The 21,352-nt window shown below is 39.3% G+C and overlaps 1 protein-coding gene across 4 annotated transcripts in view; it reads left to right on the top strand.

Annotated features, from left to right (window-relative positions):
• Positions 1–21,352, top strand: part of LOC132824741 (mRNA-decapping enzyme 1B-like) — a 93,082-nt gene that overhangs the window by 43,819 nt on the left and 27,911 nt on the right. For 2 of the 4 annotated variants that reach the window (XM_060839422.1, XM_060839423.1), the window contains one exon: positions 1,315–1,442. The exons of the other annotated variants lie outside the window; for them this stretch is intronic. In XM_060839422.1, coding sequence (XP_060695405.1) covers positions 1,315–1,442 — 128 coding nt within the window. The remainder of the gene's footprint in view (positions 1–1,314; positions 1,443–21,352) is intronic. 4 annotated transcript variants of the gene reach the window in all.

The following is a 21,352-nucleotide window of genomic DNA, read 5'->3' on the forward strand; positions in this document are numbered from 1 at the left end:
TCATCCAAACTTGCCTTGATATGCCACATTTAGTATGAGCATATTGGCTTTTTTGTACTTGGGTTTAGTACTTCACGTAAGTAGTTTTTTCATTCTTCAGTTTTTGAAGAAACCTTTTGTGTCTTATGGTTGAAGTAGCAGTAATGCCATTGATTTCTTTCTGTAGGTTACAGGCAGACTTCCAACGCCACAAAACTACTGGATGCTGTGATGGAGTGGAGAATTGTTTTATTTCCCTAGTCCTGTTACAAATTATGGAAATTGTTAGCTTTTCCTTGCCTTTACTTGACCATTTTGAACTCAAACATTAGATTAGATTCGATTAATTTCAGTGTGGAAACAGGCCCTTTGGCCCAACAAGTCCACACCCACCCAGACCCATTACCCTAGATTTACCCCTTCATCTAACACTATGGGCAATTTAGCATGGCCAATTCACCTAACCCTGCACATATTTGGCCTGTGGGAAGAAATCGGAGCACCCGGAGGAAACCCATGCAGACACTGGGAGAATGTGCAAACTCCACACAGACAGTCGCCTGAGGTGGGAATTGAACCTGGGTCTCTGGCGCTGTGAGGCAGCAGTGCTAACCACTGTGCCACTGTGGTTTGTAGATTGCAGTCGAATATCACTTGTTTCTAAAAAAAAATCATCAGTGTTGTAGAACTATTTGGCATAATATTGAGAAGAGTGTTTTGGTCATCCATTTGTTGAAATATTCTGGATTGCTTGTTTTTGCACCAGGGTCAGATTTCAATGCAATTTTGAAACTTAATCTGAAGTACAGAATTTACGTGCCTTCTAAATTAATGAGGTTTTACAATCACGAGATTTAAATGTTCTGACTTGCTAAAACTCAACAACATTGACATCTAGAGATTATTAATTTTCCATTCCAGTGGTGGCAAAACTAGTCCTAAAAAAGGTTAAAGCAAGATTGCATAGGCATAAACTGGTTTAACAATCAACAAAGCAGTGGAGTGATTCTGTAGAATGCAAAGTAATAGTGTCCGTACCCCTGGACTGACAGTCACACGAGTCATACAGCATAGAAGCAGGCATATTTTAGCATGACTGCAGATTGTGTTTTTTAACAAGTGTACCGCTCAGTTTCAAGTCCCACCTGCTTCAGAGGTGTCTCATAACAACAGGTTGTTTGGGAAAAAGCAATCTACACATATAATATTTCTATTTGTAGATATTTTTTCATAATCTGTGTACTTGAATTAACTAATAGGAGTGGAATTTAAGTATGAGGTGGTCATTTTTACAATTATTTGTTAATGCTGTTCTGACTCTGCTTTTGGTTCCAGATCTGCTTCTCCAAGGCATGGTTTTACCATCATGAACAGACTTAATGTGGAGAACAGGACTGAACCAATTACCAAGGATTTGGACTTTCAGTTACAAGACCCTTTTCTACTCTATAGAAATGCACAATGTAAGATTGAGAGGGTTTTTTTTATAATTGTGCATATCTGTTAAAATTGTATTTGATATGTCGGACACTGTTTAAACTTTTCGATACAGTTTAGCTTGCCTGTTCATGTTCCTGAACTAACAAAACTGACTTGAATTGAACAAAAGTAGCTGTTTCTTTTATAAAGCAAAAGACTCTGGATGCTGAAAGTCTTGCACAAAAATGGAAATTGCTGAAGAAACTCAGCAGGTGATGTAGCATCTGTGGAGAAGGGGGGTCAGATGTACTTCCTGAAGAAGGGTCACTGGACTAGAAACACGAACTCTGTTTTCTGTTCAGAGTTACTGCCAGACCTGCTGAATTTCTCCAGCTTTTATTTTTGTTGCTATTTCTTTTCCTCCTGGTCTACTAATTAGAGCTATGGTATTAATAACACTTGTCATAGTCTTGGACAATTAGTAAAAGCACACCAGTTTTAATCATGGCATCTATGGCATTCTCAATTTGTTTTTTAATCACTCATGGGATGAGAGCTAGACCAAATTTTGTAGCCCATTCCTAATTGTCCTTGAAGGTGGTGGTGTTGAGCTGCCGCCTTGAAACTATTCTGTTTATTAAAGGAAATTTGCAGTTTCATGTGAATATGCCTCAGTGACTAACCACCATGTTAACCAACTAAACAAAAAGAAATGATCTATTAAGCCACATTTCATTTTGAAATTTGACTTGGTCATATACCATCATATTAGAATACAGAAATAATTAATATTTTATTTGAATCAGAGCATTTTAGACCTTGTGTCCTAATTACTAATTTTTAAATACTTGTTACTGCTAATTTATCTATATCAATATAGTGATCTAATAACCATGGTTAAAGAATACTACTTTTGAAGAGGTTAACAAATGAAAGATGAATAACAGGACTGACTGACATTCAGTGTGTTGAGTCATTAAAAATATAAATATTTGGAGTACTTTGTGCTTCTGTAGAATGCAAAGTAGTAGTGTCCATACTCAGGGCCCTGAGACAAGGGCTGACATCAGACCCGACAACTGGGACAGAAAGTCTTTCAGTCCTTATCTCTGCCTATACTGGAATCACAGGATTGATTCATGTGAAAGTCAAAGTTCGACATTTTAAAGCCAAACTCATGAGATTGACTTTGACTTTGAAATGGATAATGTTCTTCAGGAATTATCATGCATAAAAACCAATAATACTAATGAAATTGCATTAATTCTCTAACATTTATTTAACTTTCAATATTACAAATGATATACATTTAATTTGACACAGTATAAATGAAATCATCATTAATAGTACAAAGGTTGATTATTTGTGCAGTGGTGAAGTTTCATGAACGCATTAAATAGACCCAGTGAGAATAAATATCAAATTGGAGTTGGTAAATCTCATCACAAGCTGGTTCGTTGGCAAAGTGGGTTATGTTTTTCGTTGTACAGTGCTCATGATTTCAAGTTCCAATCTTCTCTAGTCTCTTTTTTTCACAATAGCTTTAATGCATCCAGCCTTTGCATGAATGTGAGTGACAATGTCTTTCCAAAACTCCTTGAGAGTTTTGTACTTGATTATCATCATTGGCTTTAATTTTGCCATCTTGCTGTGCAAGATGAAAACATTGTGATCTACGTCTTGTGACTCGTTGTGTGGACATTGTTGAATCCTGTTAGCTGTTGTTTGTTGATATGGTAAAGTTTATTGACATTGTGAAGATGTTGTGAATGTTTTCTTTTCTGATTAATTACAAAAGTGTGCCTCTTCATGAATCTTATGAAGCATCTACATTACTTTGCTAACTCAGAATTCGAGGTTTCTCGCTTCACTAAGGATTTTGAGTTGAAAATTCTATAGGTAACATGACCATTTTGCTGATACTCATTGATACATATTCAGACGATGTCACTTGCTAAGTCTTTTTGTCTAGTTTCTAGTTTACTGGATATCTTTTTTTCACCTCAAATTATTTTCTTGCAAACATTACATTTTCCAGTTGCTATACACCTATTAGTCTTCATGGTAAATGCCACAATTTTTATTTTGAATTGAGCTGTATTCTTGTTGTTCTTAAATGCATTGTGGTGGATCAGGAGGACACTGGTTAGCCTTGCAGATTGGCTGTGGGATTGCTGCTGGTATAGGCAGAGAGAAACTCTAAAGATTCTTTATTAATTACTATATTTAATTAAATCGTAGCTGCAAATGTGTTGCTGGTCAAAGCACAGCAGGTTAGGCAGCATCTCAGGAATAGAGAATTCAACGTTTCGAGCATAAGCCCTTCATCAGGAAGGGCTTATGCTCGAAACGTTGAATTCTCTATTCCTGAGATGCTGCCTAACCTGCTGTGCTTTGACCAGCAACACATTTGCAGCTGTGATCTCCAGCATCTGCAGACCTCATTTTTTACTCGTTAATTAAATCGTAATCAACATGTTTTTTGATCCCTGAGATATTAGGGTTAAAGTTGTAATGAGCTACGTTATTAAAAAAAACTTTTTTAGTCTGAATGCAAAATTGTTTGTTCTGTAATGAGAGTGGGTGTTTTTTAGAGGGAGCTTCTTACACTTGTTTCAGGATTATTAAATTGGATATTAGGTGATGTCGTGATCAAGGTCGCTGATGGCCTTTGAATGTTCCACAAGCTACGTAGTTTCTGCTCCCAAGAACACCTTTTTATATGTGGAAAAAAAATGGAAATAAAACATTCTAAGTATACAACCAGAAACTAGGTAATTCTTCAGTATATTGAATGGAGAACTTCAGAGTAATGTTATTACTTTTTCTATCAAAGCTCTATCTATATGTGGAAAAAAAATGGAAATAAAACATTCTAAGTATACAACCAGAAACTAGGTAATTCTTCAGTATATTGAATGGAGAACTTCAGAGTAATGTTATTACTTTTTCTATCAAAGCTCTATCTATGTGCTTTGAAAGGTCATCTGAATCAATCCTTCAAGTATGCAGCTGCATCTTTAAATACTGTAACAAACTGATGATTTCCTGACTTGCCACACAGTTTTCAGGTGTTGATGGGCTATACTTTGAGAACCGACTGTCTGATTGGTTCCAAAAATGAGCTGTTCAAGGAAACTGTCTCAAACGTTCTATAATTTCCTCAACCAGGCTACTGCAGGCAATCTACTTTTTCCAGTTTATAGATGGATTAGACTCACCCATGATTATTACTGTGCTTTATCACAAGCACCTAATATATCATTTTGGATACAGCGTCCAACTTTTTGGTTACATTTTAGGGGCCCTAAACCATACTCATGAGTGACTTTTATTTTCCCTACTGTTCCTCATCTCGGCCCAAACTTGAGTCTTCTTCCAGAAGGGATGCATGTGAGTAGTGGTGTGCCACAAGGATCGGTGCTGGGTCCACTACTTTTCGTCATTTATATAAATGATTTGGACGTGAACACAGGAGGTATAGTTAGTTAGTAAGTTTGCAGATGACACCAAAGTTGGAGGTGCAGTGGGCAGCGAAGAAGGATACTGGAAATTACAACCGGATCTTGATCAGATGGGCCAATAGACTGAGGAGTGGCAGATGGAGTTTAATTTAGATAAATGCGAGGTGTTGAGTTTTGGGAAAGCAAATCTTAGCAGGACTTATACACTTAATGGTAAGGTCCTAGGAGTGTTGCTGAACAAAGAGACCTTGGAGTGCAGGTTCATAGCTCCTTGAAAGTAGAATCACAGGTAGATACGATAGTGAAGAAGATGTTTGGTATGCTTTCTTTTATTGGCCAGTATTGAGTATAGGAGTTGGGAGGTCATATTGCAGCTGTACAGAATGTTAATTAGGCCACTTTTGGAATATTGCATGCGGTTCTGGTCTGCTTCCTAGAAGAAGAATGTTGTGAAACTTGAAAGGGTTCAAAGAAGATTTACAAGGATGTTGCCAGGGTTGGAGGATTTGAACTGTAGAGAAAGGCTGAATAGGCTGGGGCTGTTTTCCCTGGAGCGTCAAAGGCTGAGGGGTGACCTCATAGAGGTTTATGAAATAATGAGGGCATGGATAGAATAAATAGACAAAGTCTTTTCTCTGGGTAGGGGAGGCCAGAACTAGAGGGCATAGGTTTATGGTGAGAGGGAAAAGATACAAAAGGGGCCTAGGGGGCAACCTGTTCATGCAGAGAGTGTTGTATGTATGGAATGAACCACCAAAGGAAGTAGTAGAGGCTAGTACAATTACAACATTTAAAAGGCATCTGGATGGGTATATGAATAGGAAGGGTTTAGAGGGATGTCGGCCAATTGCTGGCAAATGGGACTGGATTAGGTTGGGTTATCTGGTCACATGGCCGAGTTGGACCGAAGGGTCTGTTGCCGTGCTGTACATCTCTGACTCTCTGGTCAATATGAAATAGACTTGCCTTGAGTGAAACAGAGACTGCAGTGAGTGCGTTTGGGAATTTGATTCAAAGTGGAAATTCTAGCAGAGTCAAAAAACTGTATACTGCAAGAATGAAAGTTTACGGAGTGGGAGTTTGGCAAACAGTAATGAGGAGGCACTTTTTTCTTCTTCTGTTTCAATAAGTTCATTCATTGGTAAGAAACTGCTATTTGGGACTATCTTTAAATTGCTGTCAATTAGAAGAACATTTCATTTTTAAAGAACTACTGATACTTGAATTTAACTAAGACACATCCGGAATAAGGGAATGTTAGACCAAGTGATAGGGAGGAGAAAGAAAGGAAGAGTAATGTGCTGAGGAAACACACAAATGTTTCTGTGGCTGTAGACTTGGCCCGAGGGTCAGTGATGTCATAGAGCAACTGCAGGGCATTCTTCTGGGAGAAGGTGAACAGCCAGAGATTGTGATCCACTTTAGTACCAATGACTGGTAGGAAGGGAAATGTGGTTCTGCAATCAGAATTTAGGGAACTAGTTAGAATATTACACCATAGCCACAGCTGAAACAGAGGAAGTTATAATGAGAACAAAGAGACCATTAAGTATATATTTGGTTCTGTCTTCACAAAGAAGGACACAAATAACATCCCAAAAATTGTTGGAGAGCATAATCTAATGAGAGTAAGGAACTGAAGGAAACCCGTATTACTGAGGAAATGGAGTTGATGAAATCGCTCCCAAAATACTGAAAGAATTAGCCCTAGAAATAAAAGATACAGAATCTTAAAATATGACTGCCAATGTATAATCTGGAACAGTTCTTATGGTTAAAGAGAAATCTGACCAGCTAGCCTGACATCAGTAGTAGGGAAAATGCTAGAATCCATTCTAAAGATTTAATAACTCAGAAAATAGTGAAAGAATCCAACAGAGTCAGCATGGATTTACAAAAGGAAAATCATGCTTGACAATTGACTAGACTGTTTCCAAAATGTAACCAGTAAGGTTGATGAGGAGTAAGCCAGTGGATATCATTTATTTGGATTTTGTAAACACCTTTCCTAAGATCCCACGTAAGAGATAAAAATGTAAAACTAAAGCATATGGAATTGAGGGCTTTGTAATGACATGAATAAATCACTGGTTGGCTGACAGGAAACAGAGTCTGAATAAATGGATTTTTTTCTACATGGCAGGCAGTGATACATAGGGTACCACAGGAATCAGTAGTGGACCCCAGCTATTTACAATATCTGTTGATGATTTTCGATAAGGGAACCATAAAACTGTAAGGAATAGGGTTAGACTGTTCAGTATCCCCAGCCTGCTCTGCAATTCAATGCTGATCTGAAATTCATTACGTCCACTTTTCTGCCCTTTCCTCATAATCTTAGATTTTTGATCAGTAGAAGAATCAATCTATCTCGGCCTTAAATATGCATAAGGACTCTGCCCTCACAGTTCTCTGTGGTAAAGAGTTCCAAAGACTCAGTCTTCTGAGAAGAAATTCCTCCTCATCTCAGTCTTAAATTGGCACCCATTTTTCTAAGACTAATCCCTGTGGTCCTAGACTCACTCATGGGGGGAAACATCCTCTCAGCATTTGCCATGTCAAGTCCCTTAAGAATCCCTTATGTTTCATTGAAATCATCTTTCATTCTTCTAAACTCCAGTGAGTAGTATCTCAACCTATATAGCCTTTGCTCATAAGACAGTCCCTCCATACCAGGAGCCAATGTAGTGGACTGCCTACAATGTGATGATATATTTGCTAAAGTATGGATACCAAAACTGCTCATAGTACTCCAGATGTTTCATAAGCATCTTGTACAGTTGCAATAAGGCTTCCCTACTCTTTTTAAATCACCAACCTCCGAAAAATAAAACCAATATTCCAGTAGCCGCCTTATTACCTGCTGCATCTGTGTGAACTAAATATAATATGTTCTGTTTTGCAGATGAGACACCGCAAATAAGCGGGAGAGTGAATTGTGAATTAGATGCAGAGGTGCTCCACTGTGATTTGGGCAAGTTTGAGTGGCTGGGCAAATGCATGACAAGTGAACTATAATGCAGATAGATGTGAGTTTATCTACTTTGGTAGCAAAAACTGGAAGGCAAATTATATTGAATGATGATTGAGTTCAAGTACCAGAATAGGGATGTTTTACTACTATTATACAGCCCCTTGGTGGCACCACACCTCGAGTATTGTGTGCAATTTTGGTCTCCTTATCTGAGGAAGAATGTTCTGGCTATGGAAGGAGTAAAGCAAAGATTTACCAAACCGATTCTTGTGACGTCAGGACTGACTTGTGAAAGCAGACTGAATTTGTTAGGACTATATTCGCTGGAGTTTAGAAGAATGAGGGTGGATGTCATAGAAACCTATAAATGTTTAATAGGACTAAACTGGGTAAATGTAGGAAACATTTTATATGTAAATGTTTAGTATAACTGGAGAGTTCAGAACCAGAGGTCAGAGTTTAAGGTTTTGGCATAAGTCATGTAGGACTGAGCTGAAGAGAAATATCTTCACTCAGAGGTGGAGCTGTGGAATTCTCTGCGGGAGAAAGCTGTTAAGGTCAAAACAATTTAAGGTTTTCAGGAAGTGTTTGATATAGTTATTCAGGCTAAAGAGATTTAAAGGGTATGGGGCTGAAGGAGGGTTTCTTTCAAAGAAGCCTTTCAAGTCCTGAATTTATTGATACAATTTTAACTCTTTACCAATGTAGCATTTTGGAGACTGCCTCCAGAGTGTCTCTCTCATGTTGTATTGGTAAATAGCTCAAATAAAGATTGAATTGCGTCGCTGAACTTGGGACTTGAGAGTTATCTTTTGAAAGAGTATTATTGGGGAAAGATTTTAAAGAGAAGTCTTGAATCCCATGTCCAACAGCACAAATTGATCTTTGTTTGGAGCTTCTTACCAATGCAACATGGGAGAAGTCTCTGGATGTAGTCCCTAAGGCAGTCTGACCGTCCCAATTAAATTCAGTATACAGGTAGTTCTTCTCTAATGTGATGGTCGTGTTCTTGTGCAACCCACATTATAGAAAAATCGTGCTTCAGAAATAGCGCTGAAAGTGTTGGTGATGTAATCACATACAGACCTCCCAGCAGTGGTCAGGACCAGAAATGCAAGACAAAGCAGGAAATAAATAGGGCATGTCAGAAAGGCAAGGTCACAGTGATCATGGCGGACTTCAATATGCAGGTGGACTGGGTGAATAATGTTGCTGGTGGATCCAAAGAAAGGGAATTCACGGAATGCTTACAGGGTGGCTTTTTGGAAAGCTTGTGATGGAGCCCACAAGGGAGCATGCTATTCTGGACTTAGTTCTATGTAATGAGGTCGACTTTATAAAAGATCTTAAAGTAAGGGAACACTTAGGAGGCAGTGATCATAATATGATAGAGTTCAGTCTGCAGTTTGAAAGTGAGTAGGCAAAATTGGATGTAATGGTGTTACAGTTAATTATAGAGTCATGAGAGAGGAATTGATCAAGGGTACAGTGCAGAGGTTCATCCCAAAGAAAAGAAAGATTATCCGGGGAGGGGTTAGTCAGCAATGGCTGACGAAGGAAGTTGGGAAATGTATCAAAGAAAAACAGAGAGCCTATAAAATGGCCACGAGCACTGGGAAATCAGAAGATTGGGAAGACTACAAAAACAAACAGAGGATAACAAAGAGAGAAATAAGGAAGGAGAGGATCAAATATGAAGATAGGCCTAGCCAATAATGTTAGAAATGATAGTAAAAGCTGCTTTCAATACTTAAGAAACAAACAAGAGGTAAAAGTAGAAATTGGGCCGCTCCAAATTGATGCTGGAAGGCTAGTGCTGGGAGATAAGGAAACAGGTGAAGAACCTAATAAGTACTTTGTATCAGTCTTCACAGTGGAAGATATGAGTAATATCCCAACAGTTAAGGAGAGTCAGGGGGCAGAGTTGAGTATGGTAGCCATTACAAAAGAGTAATTACCAGAAAAGTTAAAAGGTTTAAAATTTGCTAAATCTCCTTGCCCAGATGGGCTATATCCTAGAGTTCTAAGAGAGGTGGCTGAGGAAGTAGCGGAGGTACTGACTGTGATCTTTCAAAAATCACTGGAGTCAGGGAAAGTCCCAGATGATTGGAAAATTACTGTTGTAACCCCCTTGTTCAAGAAAGGATCAAGACAAAAAATGGAAAATTATAGGTCGATTAGCCTAACCTCTCTTGTAAGTAAAATTCTAGAATCCATCGTTAAGAATGAGATCACTAAAGTTTTGTAAGTGCAGGATCGGATTAGAACAAGTCAGCATAGATTTTGTAAGGAGAAGTCATGCCTGACAACCCTATTGGAATTCTTTGAAGAAGTAACAAGTAGGTTAGGCCAGGGAAACCCAGTGGATGTTATCTACGTAGACTTCCAAAAGGCCTTTGATAAGGTACCTCATGGGAGGCTGCTGAGTAAGGTGAGGGCCCATGGCATTTGAGGTGAGCTACTGCATGAATTGGAGATTGGCTTTCTGACAGAAGACACAGTTGGGATAGAAGGTGACAAGTGGGGTCCCACAGGGTTTAGTGTTGTGGCCGCAGCTGTTCCCTTTATATGTTAATGATCTGAATGAAGGGACGGGGCATTCTGGCCAAGTTCGCCAATGATATGAATTTAGATGGACAGGCAGGTAGTACTGAGGAGTTGGGGAGGCTGCAGAAAGACTTAGACGGTTTAGGAAAGTGGTCCAGGAAATGGCTGATGGATTTCACTATGAGCAAGTGTGAGGTCTTGCACTTTGGAAAAAAGAATACAGGCATGGACTATTTTTTTAAACGGTGAGAAAATTCATAAAGCCAAAGTACAAAGGGATCTGGGAGTGCTAGTCCAGGATTCTCTAAAAGTTGATTTGCAGGTTGAGTCTGTGATTAAGACAGCAAATATAATGATGTCATTTATCTCAAGAGGATTGGAATATAAAAGCAACGATGTACTTCTGAGACTTTATAAAGCTCTAGGCTATATTTAGAATACTGTGTCCAATTTTGAGCCCCACACCTCAGGAAGGGCATACTGACACTGGAGTGTGTCCAGCTGAGATTCAGATGGATGATCCTTGGAATGGTAGGCTCTTTATTCCTGATGAAGGGCTTTTGCCCGAAACATCGATTTTCCAGCTCCTCAGATGCTACCTGACCTGCTGTGCTTTTCCAGTGCCACTCTAATCTAGACTCTGGTTTCCAGCATCTGCAGTCCTTGTTTTTCCCTGGTAGGTCTAACATATGATAATCGGCTAAGGATCCTGAGATTGCATTCATTTAGAGTTTAGAAGGTTGAGAGGAGATCTAATAGAAACTTAGGATAATGCATGGCTTAGAAAGGGTGGACGCTGGGAAGTTGTTTCCGTTAGGCAGGAAACTAGGATTAGAGGGGGTCAATTTAATGGAAATGAGGAGAGATTTCTTCAGCCAGAGAATGGTGGTGGAATTCATTGCCACAGAGCGCAGTGGAAGCCAGGACATTAAATGTTTTCAAGGCAGAGATTGATAAATTCTTGATTTCACAAGGGATTAAGGACTATGGGGAGAATGCGGGTAAGTGGAGTTGAAATGCCCATCAGCCATGATTAAATGGCTGAGTGGACTTGATGGGCTGAATGGCCTTGCTTTCAGTCCTATATCTTATGATTTTATTACAACTGACACACGTTTTAAAAATTTGCGTTTTAGGAAGTGTCCCAAATTCGTCAATCACATTACAGTGAATTTGCATTAATGAAATGTGCATTATAACGGTATTTATACATTCTTGCATTACAGTAGCCACATGCCATATTAATCTCATCATAGTTTATTTAAATTAAAGACAGTAACAACTATTTCCCTACAACAAACAACATTGTTCTAAGCCCGCATTGTGATCTAGTTTGAGAGAATTCTTGCGGTCTCATGACTTCTCGAAGTAATCATTTGATATGATCACATCACAGTGGCCAGGTTGATCTCATAGCTGACTGTTTGGTCTTTTGATTTTGTTTCTTCCTGTGTGTATGCTGACCTGACTAACTCCTATGCTGCAAATTACTGTTGTTTTGAATTACTGACCGTTCCCTCTGTCTTGGCACTGGGCCAAATTGCACGCGTTTCTACTACTTTTGTCAGGAAACATCCTACTTTCTGCAGAAGTAGCTCTCCTAAGCTTATTTCATACCAGCATGATTATTTCATTGTGCCATGCTGAGGTATAATTCTATTTTCCTATGATTCTGGCCTTCGGGATGATACCTAGAGCAGGGTACTGAGTTGGATGACCAATAATGATTTGTTTTGGACAGCTGAGGCGGCTCAAAGGGTGAACTGAACTATTCCTCGTCCTGTTTTCTTTGTTTTCTATGTCCAGTCTCCAGATCCATTGTAGTGCCACATGCATGTGAGAACAGAGAGAGAACAATAAGATAGATGAACTTTTGCCTAGAAAGGTAATGCAGAAGAGAAGGTTTGATTTTCATGGGACACTGGAACTAACTCTGAGTAAGATTGTACTTGTACCTAATTCTTGGAAATGAGGTGGGTCAAGTGGTTAAGTGACTGCAAGGGAACATTTAGGGGATTGTGATAATTGGATTATTAGGTTTAAGAAGATGGTGGAGAATGACAATGGGCAATCCAGAGTAAGAAAATTAGTTTTTAGACATCCGAATACATTAGAACAAGAATGGAGTTGGCTGGGTGGACTAGAATGAAAGGTAGGAAACACTGTAACTAAGCAAGAAGTTACCTTCAAAGAGAAAATGTTTTGGGTAAAGTCAAGGCATAATCCCTCAAAGGGAAAGGTAGGACAAATCGGTCCAAAGCTCCCTGAATGAGAAGGTAGACAAGCAGGAGGCTGGAAGAACACAGCAAGCCGGTCAGCATCAAGAGATGGAGAAATCAACGTTTGAAATTAATATAAAGTGTACTTATGACCAGTGTCATAGAAAATACATTTGATAACCAAGGAGAAAACAGAAGGTTCAGAAGGGATATGAAAAATCATTTTAGAGAAGCAAAGAAGAAATATGAGAAAAGAGTGTAGTATTGCAGGAGTTGACTTAATTACAACAAAACAAAGAACAATATTCAGATTGGGTATGAAAAAAATGGTAGAAGAAGTATGTTAGACATCATACTAATCATTTCAAAGGGTTAAAACAGTGGCAGCTATAAAGGGAAATTTACAAGTGTTAGATAAGCACAAAGATAGTAAGTGGGTGGTAAAAGAAGAAATAGGGCAAATTGGGGACCAAATTGATAAGGAGCTATTTTATCAATTTATTTATCATGTCAAAATATAAGAATATACAAGATTTAATCAGTCTTCAGAGACTCTCTAACCAGTGAGCTCCTTTCCCTGTAATAGAGCTGGAACCAATTCCAATCAGCTGAATTCAATTTTGCTCTGTTTCTGACTCTTTGCAAAAAGTCTTCTTTTTTCCTTACGCATTTCTCTCTGCAAAGTTAAATTTTGGTGAGTAAGGTTATTTTCACATTGATGTTATAAATGTTCAGTATTCAAAAAATGTGGGAGTGCATTCAACATGAAATATTTTTCCATATGTCATCTAATTTTTTAAGATATTAATGTGGTTAGAATAAATCTAGAAGCGCTGTCTTCATAGAAGCAGAAAACTTAATTTTTTTTGTTAATGCTTTCCTCCAGTGGCAAAACTCTTGTCAGGCAACAAAATTATTTGGCAAGCAAGTAAATTTTAGAAAGTAAAAATAAACAAAACTTTTATAAGAACAATTGGAACAAATGTATTGACTCCATGTATTGCACTTTTTTAAAAAACTGTTCACGATACAATTGATGGTAATACTGAAATGACCAGATTTCAGTTGAGAATTATCAGTTCAGGTGCATAATTATCTATTTGTATCTTGATACCAAGATAATTCTTGTTATTTATGATCAGGTTGAATAACCATGACATCTAATAGCTGAAGTGTGTTCTGAATGTTCATGTACAAGTAATTAAGCAAAAAGTACTTTTTAATTGTTTTCAGTACCATTCATGGCAGTTCAAATACTGAAACAGTCAAAATGCATCTGCAGCACGACATGGACAACATTCAGGATTGAGCTGATAAGTGGACAAGAACCATCTCCAAAAGCAGAAATTCCAACCATCAGTGTCCAGCATTAAATGGCATTATTTTACCTGATCTCCTCAATATCAGTATCCTTGGGGTTTCCATTGATCAGAACCTGGTCAATATTATTACTTTGGCTATCATAGCAGTTTAAGGGCCGGGAATTTTGCAGCTCATAACTTTGCTCCTGACTCTACAGAGGAGAAAGTGAGGACTGCAGATGCTGGAGATCAGAGTCAAAAAGTGTGGCACTGGGAAAGCACAGCCAGTCAGGCAGCATCCAAGGAGGAGGAGAGTCGATGTTTTGAGCATGAGTTCTTCAGGAATAAAGAGCTTATGCTTGAAACATACTGTCGTGCTCCAAATGATGGAATACTTCCACTTAAAGTTGTTATGAAGTGTCAGGGGAAGTATATTTACCTAAGGGCTTGGACATTTACATAAATCAAAGCATGCGAAGGTATATGACTATGAACAATAGCCAAAACAGTTTAGATTTAAATTTTCTCTGCTAAGAGCCAGCACAAAACTGAATAACACTAATTCTGACAATGCAACGAAGCAACTGAATTTTAGAATTACTAGTTTAGCTTTTTCTACATTAATGTAAATGAACTGGAGATTGGTTTAGAGGTTTAAGACAGATCTTCAATGGAGGTGTCTTCTTAGCACTCCTGATGTGTAAATTTATCGGCTAAGATGGTGACTACATTACATGACTTTGTCACTCCCTGTGATGACTAGTTGTATAATCAGACATTTAAATCATTCACTTTATCTGTTATCAAGTACACTATCATAACAAGGACCTTCAACCAATTGTTTTAACCCTATATTAAAATTGCTAACTGTATTAAATGAGCATCTTAATAATTGAAATTGGGAATGGAACTGATCAAATCTGGTAATCCAAATGAAAGCCATGTGTTTATACATAGCTTTTCCTGTCTGTGATTACATTGCTGTTTTGTATAGTGGTCATTCTTTATTTCATTTCCTAAGTTGTCTATCTGCATTGACAGACTACTTCTGTAAAATGTCAGATTGTAAAACTGTATTTTTAAAGCCTATTTTGGACTTATACATAATACAGACTAGTGCAGATACTAATTACAAATTGGAGGTTTCATCCCTTTCAGATTATAAATAGAATTTTAAAAATACTGTTAAGAATGAGAGTAGATATGTGTCTCCTGTCTGCTATCTAATCAGGCCTTTTATAGTCAAAGGAAGCTTTGGCTGTGTCTGGGTTGCATATAGATCTGTCTTTGTGACTGACTGTGAAGAGTGGTCTGCCAACACTCTGTGTTCTAGCAAACTTTAAGATAAGATAGAGTTCCGTGTGGATGTGAAGCAATTCCATGCATTAAAACAAGTTGCTGGAAAGCTTTGGACTTTACTGATTTACCAGGATCAAAATCTGAAGGTCTCTATCAACATCTTTATTTTCTAACTCCGTTATTATTTAGCTCTAATATCAAGCAAGCCAAAAGACTTAAATTCACTTTTTTAATGTATTGAACATATTCAAAATATTTCTGGTGAAAGAGACTTTCTTCATACTTTCCTCCCATCTAGCTAGTTTTCAACTCCTATATTCTACAATGTTCAGTATCTTTTCAAGTAATCTAGTTTCACTTACCATTGAGGTGGCTTTATTTTGTGAAGCTGAATTATAAATGGGATGAATCTTTCTTGGGCCCCAAATGATATGGGCTCTCATAAGACACTTTGAAGAATTGTCAAAGTCAAGCAAGGCTTTTGTCAGTGTTGAGCACAAGCCACATGTTCCAATTAAGTTCCAGATATTGTGGTGGCATTCTCGCTAGTGAGCAGGAAGAGACCTATTGACCGTAAGTCATTGCTGTTATCACACTAATTATGACTTAAATTGCCTTCTCAATATGCATGTTCTTATTGTATCCCTTAATGGATAAAAACTAGACAATGAGATTTCCAAACGTGCAAGTCAGAGCAGGAGGTAAAATGGCTCCGGCTCCAGCTCACCACTTCTTCCGTCAAGTACCCACCTTGGGTACATTTCATTGCCAGCAGCTGTATACACATCACATACATGAGCAGTGGTATCCCCTGCAGCCCACCCTCTGCACGTCATGCTATTTCTCCAGTCTACTTGCTTTTGCCCTGCCATACTGCACTTTGCAGTGCACCAACTTCCATGAGACTGTGCTGTAAGGTTCACTTTGTGTGAAGGAACAGGCACCCAGTTCGTGGATTGGACTAGGTTAAATCTCTGGACTGCATGCTAAGTGTCTTAGCTTACATTTATATAGCACCTACTTGGATGTTCAAGACTGGATCCAAGATTAGATCCCTGCTTTGTCTTGCTTACGATGCCCAGTCACACTTAATGACTCACCAGTCTTGCCTTGCAGTTTCGTGCAAGCAAAGCCAGGCTTGCTTGTCATGCTGGTCAGCAGTTATCAGTCAGGGGGGTGGATGTGTTGCTGAGTGGCACAATGCTACCTCAGTCTTATATCTACACCATCTGCCAGCCATGTATCTGCCAATTGCGTCTCGTGCTGTCATGAGAATGTGCTCTCTATGTTTCAAAGTCTTAGACTTTTGTCCCCTTAGTCCAGGGAGATGTCTTCAGTCAAGGGTTTAAGCTCAGTAAGTCACAGGCAGCCTCCAATATCCATGCAGGACTTGGTCTTGGTCAGTTGGTTAGTCAAGGCTGTCATATTCATACCTCTCAGGTCCAGTGAGCAATGGTCAGACCTGTGAGCCCAAGGGCAACCAGTCTGAGGTGTCACAATCTGGGAGCTGTACATATATCAGTGAGGGGTCTAATTACTCATTTTAAAATGACTGCAACCACACCTGGAGTGGGAAGGATGTGTTTTGTTCTGTGAATGAGTAGTCTTCAAGTTCAAGCAATGTGAGGCCCTTCAACAGCAATAGGCAGACATCTCTTCACTGAAGCTGAAATATACATACAAGCACTAAATGCTTTGTGAACCTTTGGCATGAGCTTACTGCATGCTATCTAAGTTCTTGTACCATACATTCCTGACCACGTCATTCAAGTTACAAATTAATTCCACTAATGATTGTAATGAGTAGCAATTTTGTCTTTTCAGGAAAGGTAGAGCATAGTTCTTAAAGTTACAGTCACATGCATTTTACCCATTGTCTACACATGGTGTAGGAAATGTTCAGCCTCCCAGAGCTCTGTATCTATAGTGTTGTAGCTAAAGAGAGACTTGTGCACACATGATGGTGTCAAGAGAACAAATTTACAGCAATGTGTCTCCCATACTACCTGCTTGTCTTCTTTCTTTCCGTCTATTACATCTCGGTGCATTCCTTGGATCGGTAGCTGGAGTGAAGAGACCCTGTCCTAGAACCTGTTGATCTTGCAGGTGTGGTCAGGTGATCCTATGTGCATTTTTGTCTCGAGGGCCTTGGCATGGTATGTGTGCTTGCTCCTTAGTGTGACTTCCCACAGAGCTGAGAGTGTCAGTTAGTGTAGTAGAATACCCAGCCACCTCTGGAGTTTCCTGAAAGGAGACATCTGGTGAGCATGCCTCCAGAACATTCTGGACCTGGGTGCCTAACTACAATGGCATGCGGGGACTCAGGACACTTGAGTGTTTGCAGAGTATAGGATAGACTGTGTTTTTCTGGTGGCAAGGGCTCATGGTGGAGGCAAGGAAGTCATAGAGTGACCTGAATGTTTTGTTTTATTTTATTTTGGCTAAGATGGCACCAGAGCATGGCAACTTTATACACTTTTCACTGTACTCCTGTATTCCTGTTCTGTGTATTTCTTGATCCCCTGTCACCTTACTGTTGGCATTGAGCAGCAATAGCGAGAACGATGCAGTGAAGATCTGTGCACGTATCCAGTTGACTGAGACTGCTGGACCAGCTGTCCACTGCAGGCATCAACTTGTCATGGAGGCAGCCAAATGCTTGCATGGTTGAGTCAGCAAGTCCTAACCCTGTTATTGCATTCCTACAGGCTTTGTATTATGTTGTCCAGTACCCCCGATTAACCTGCCTGCAGTCCTGTGTCAGCTTGTGAAGTCCTGGATTGCTGACACCATGGGGATAATGCATAGTCTTGTGACAGCAGATAGCATAGGCATCTCACTGGTGCCTTCCTGGCTTAGAAAAAGGTGTAGAAGCTGTGGCATGTTAACATCAAATGCACAGTGGTGATAATTTGGGAGTAACGTAACAATTAATAATGGTTCTTAGTTGATTTCCAGGACATGGAAACCCACAGGAGATGTCAAAGTCTTCACCAGCCAGTATCAAGACCCTCTCCTTATAGGACATGGGAAGTCAGAATATCTGATACCCCATTATTATGTAGTTGGGTGTTTGTTGCCCCTTTAAGAGAGTGGTGTGTCGGAGGTGGGATCTAGAGGGGCAGTCCAGAACCGACCATGGAGCCAGAAGGACATCCAATGAAGTATTCCCTGTTTTAGTTTACTCTCAATCTACCTTGTGTTCTTTTTCTGCTTCTAGTGAACCACAAACAGATCACCCATGACCTGTCCTGGCTTTTCATCTTGTCTTAGGCCTTTTTCTCCTATACTGAGATATAGAATATTGGCAACATAGCCGTTAGTTCTGCTACAGGTCGGGAAATATGGCACAGACGTGCAGGGTCAGAAGTCCGGAATGAGTTTGGGATGGGCAAGAGTGAATTAGAGAGGCTATTGCAAGTAATGGTGAGAGTGGTAGTGCATGACTTTTGGTAGAAGGTGAGTACAGTAGCAGAGAGAGTGAAGATGGTGGTATTTACTTTTCACAAGTGGAGAAAGTTCTTCTTCTGACACGGCTGAACAGTCCTCCAAACCGTGGCAACCTCTGAACCAGATTGGCAAGGCCTGGTGTCATGGCCTTCATTGCCAGTTCTGGGGAAATAGGGTGGCTTTGTCCTGCAGAACCTCCTCTGCCAGAACTTCCAGGTTCTTGTTGGTAAAATAAAACACCAATTTCTCCTTCTCATGCAAATGTCTGCAGCATGTAGGGCAGCTCCAGATTGCCAACACTTGACCTGGTGTCCAACAGTCTCTCCGATATGGTGATCGTATATCCCAGCAGTGGTCAGTATTTCTGCCCATAGTGAGTGGGAGATTCAGGTTAGCATCAGATGAGAGGAGCACCATAGGAACCTTTTATCGGAGTGAATGAGGTGTGTTTGGACAGTAGTTTTAAAAAACTGAGTCTTTATGGAGGAAAACTCCATGAAACTCAGTGAAACTGACATTTGATCAAAATGTTGTAAGGTAAAGCCCACAGTATAATTTAGTTTTGAGGGTAGTTGATTTAATCAGATTAAACGCATTGAATGAAAAGAATCTCTCCCTCATAACTATTTTAGTAATTTAGGGATTAAAAGTTGATCTTTATTTTTTATTTGATTTAAGTAATTTGTAAAATATATTGAGTCAATTAATAAGTTTAAACTTATGAAGAAGTCAGAATATCTGACACCCCATTATATGTGTAGTTGGGTGTCGTTGCCTCTTTGAGAGTGGTGTCTCAGAGGTGGGAGTTAGAGGGGCAGTCCAGAACTGCCTGTGGAGCCGATCAGGCATCCAATAAAGTATTCCCTGTTCTAGTTTACTCTCAGTCTACCTCTGTCCGAGTGAACCACAAACAGATCACCCCTTACCTGTTCTGGCGTTTTTCACCTTGTCTTGTAATCTATAAAATACATGTTGAGTCAATTTTAATTTAAAGTTTAAAAAATTTACCTCCTATAGCTACAATCAGTGCAATCAATCAAGTTGCCAAAGAAAAAGCCTGCATTGAAGCAAAATGCCTTGTTTGTGCTGTGTGAATTGTAGATACCACAAGGCTGAATTCTTTTTATACTATGATTTTACTTTAATTCCTGACATTTCTATGGTAAGTATATACCACACGGAGAGTTCAAAATAGAACTACTCTCAAATGAATGACAGTTGGAAGACTTGGGGTTTTCTTAGCGCTATTTGTAGTCTCAACTTTTTAAAGCTATGTCAAGATTTAGGGCCAACTCTTAAGATACTGCAAAACAAGGAGGCATGGACCTGAAGGCATTCAAAATTTAGCCTGAACATGCTTAACTTCCTAGAATGTGAAAATTAGTCTCCAGATCCTTGCTCTTTTTGTTCTTGGATAATGGCAGTGGGTGCCATTACCTGTCCAGTATCTAAATAATCATGCAATCATAGTAATCATGCAATCAAAAATATACTTCCCTTACCATATTTTGGCATGTTTATTATATCATTTGTCCTTCCTCAAATGGTTGTCATTTGATTGCTTTAGTGGGGTCATTCATTTACCACCTGATAACAGTGTCGACATCTTTAAAAGGTAATAAATTGGCTGTGTCATGCTTTGTAAAATCCTGAAGTCATGAAAGGCATTACATTTTAAATGAAGTATAATTTGTGTACTAAGGCAAGGCTAAGAACTAGATGCATCAGAAATAGAAATACTTCTAATATTTTGTTGACATGTGAACATTGCTGACAAGGCTATAATTTGTTTCTCATTCCTAATTGTCCTTGAGAAGGTGGTGGTGAACCACTGCAGTCCAGATAGGATACCTAAGCAGTGTTGTGCCTACTGTGTGTTGAAGGGAGTTCTGACATTTTGACCCACCAACCTTGAATGAATAGGGATGTGTTTCCAAGTCAGGATGTGTGTGTCTCGGGAGGGAATTTGTTAGTGGGATTTCCCATGCATCTGCTGCCATTGTCTTTCTAGGTGGTAGATATTATGTGTTTGGAAGGTGCTATTGAAGGAGCCTTGACAAATTGCTGCAGAGAATCTGGTAAATGGTATACGCTAGAGCAGCACAGCGAATATTTGCAGGTGATTAATGATCAACCAAGTTGAATTCTCTAGGATGGTTTTGAGTTTCTTCAGTGTTGGTGTCTCTCTCATTCAGGCATGAAGAGAATCTTCCATATACTGCTGAATTGAGATTTTTCATCGTGGGGGTAGGCTTTGGGGAGTCAGGATGTGTTATTTTGTTGTGTATTAGTGCCAGTGTTGGACTGGGGTGGACACCGCAGAAGTTAAATACCACCAGGTTATAGTCCGACAGACTTATTTGAAAGCACAAGCTTTTGGAGTGTAGCCCCTTCATCAGATGAAGGGAGAGAAAAGCACATAGGCACAGAATTTACTGGCAGAGAGATTTTTAAAAAATCATACAAATGGTATGAGTACAGTGTCAACAGGCCAAATATTAAGCCTCTGCAGGTGATCATAAGTGCCAGACAATGTGAGTAAAGTGTCAACAGCTGAGTAACAAGCAAAGGGATGACCTATGATCTGATTAAATAAGGCAGAGCAATAATTACAAAAAATTAAGGTGGTGCTGGAGACAAACCAAATGACTGGAATAACATGATGGGTGTAAGAGTCACCTGATGGGGGTCTAACCAAAG

Source organism: Hemiscyllium ocellatum, chromosome 19 (genome assembly GCF_020745735.1).
Source record: "Hemiscyllium ocellatum isolate sHemOce1 chromosome 19, sHemOce1.pat.X.cur, whole genome shotgun sequence".
NCBI lineage: Eukaryota > Metazoa > Chordata > Chondrichthyes > Orectolobiformes > Hemiscylliidae > Hemiscyllium > Hemiscyllium ocellatum.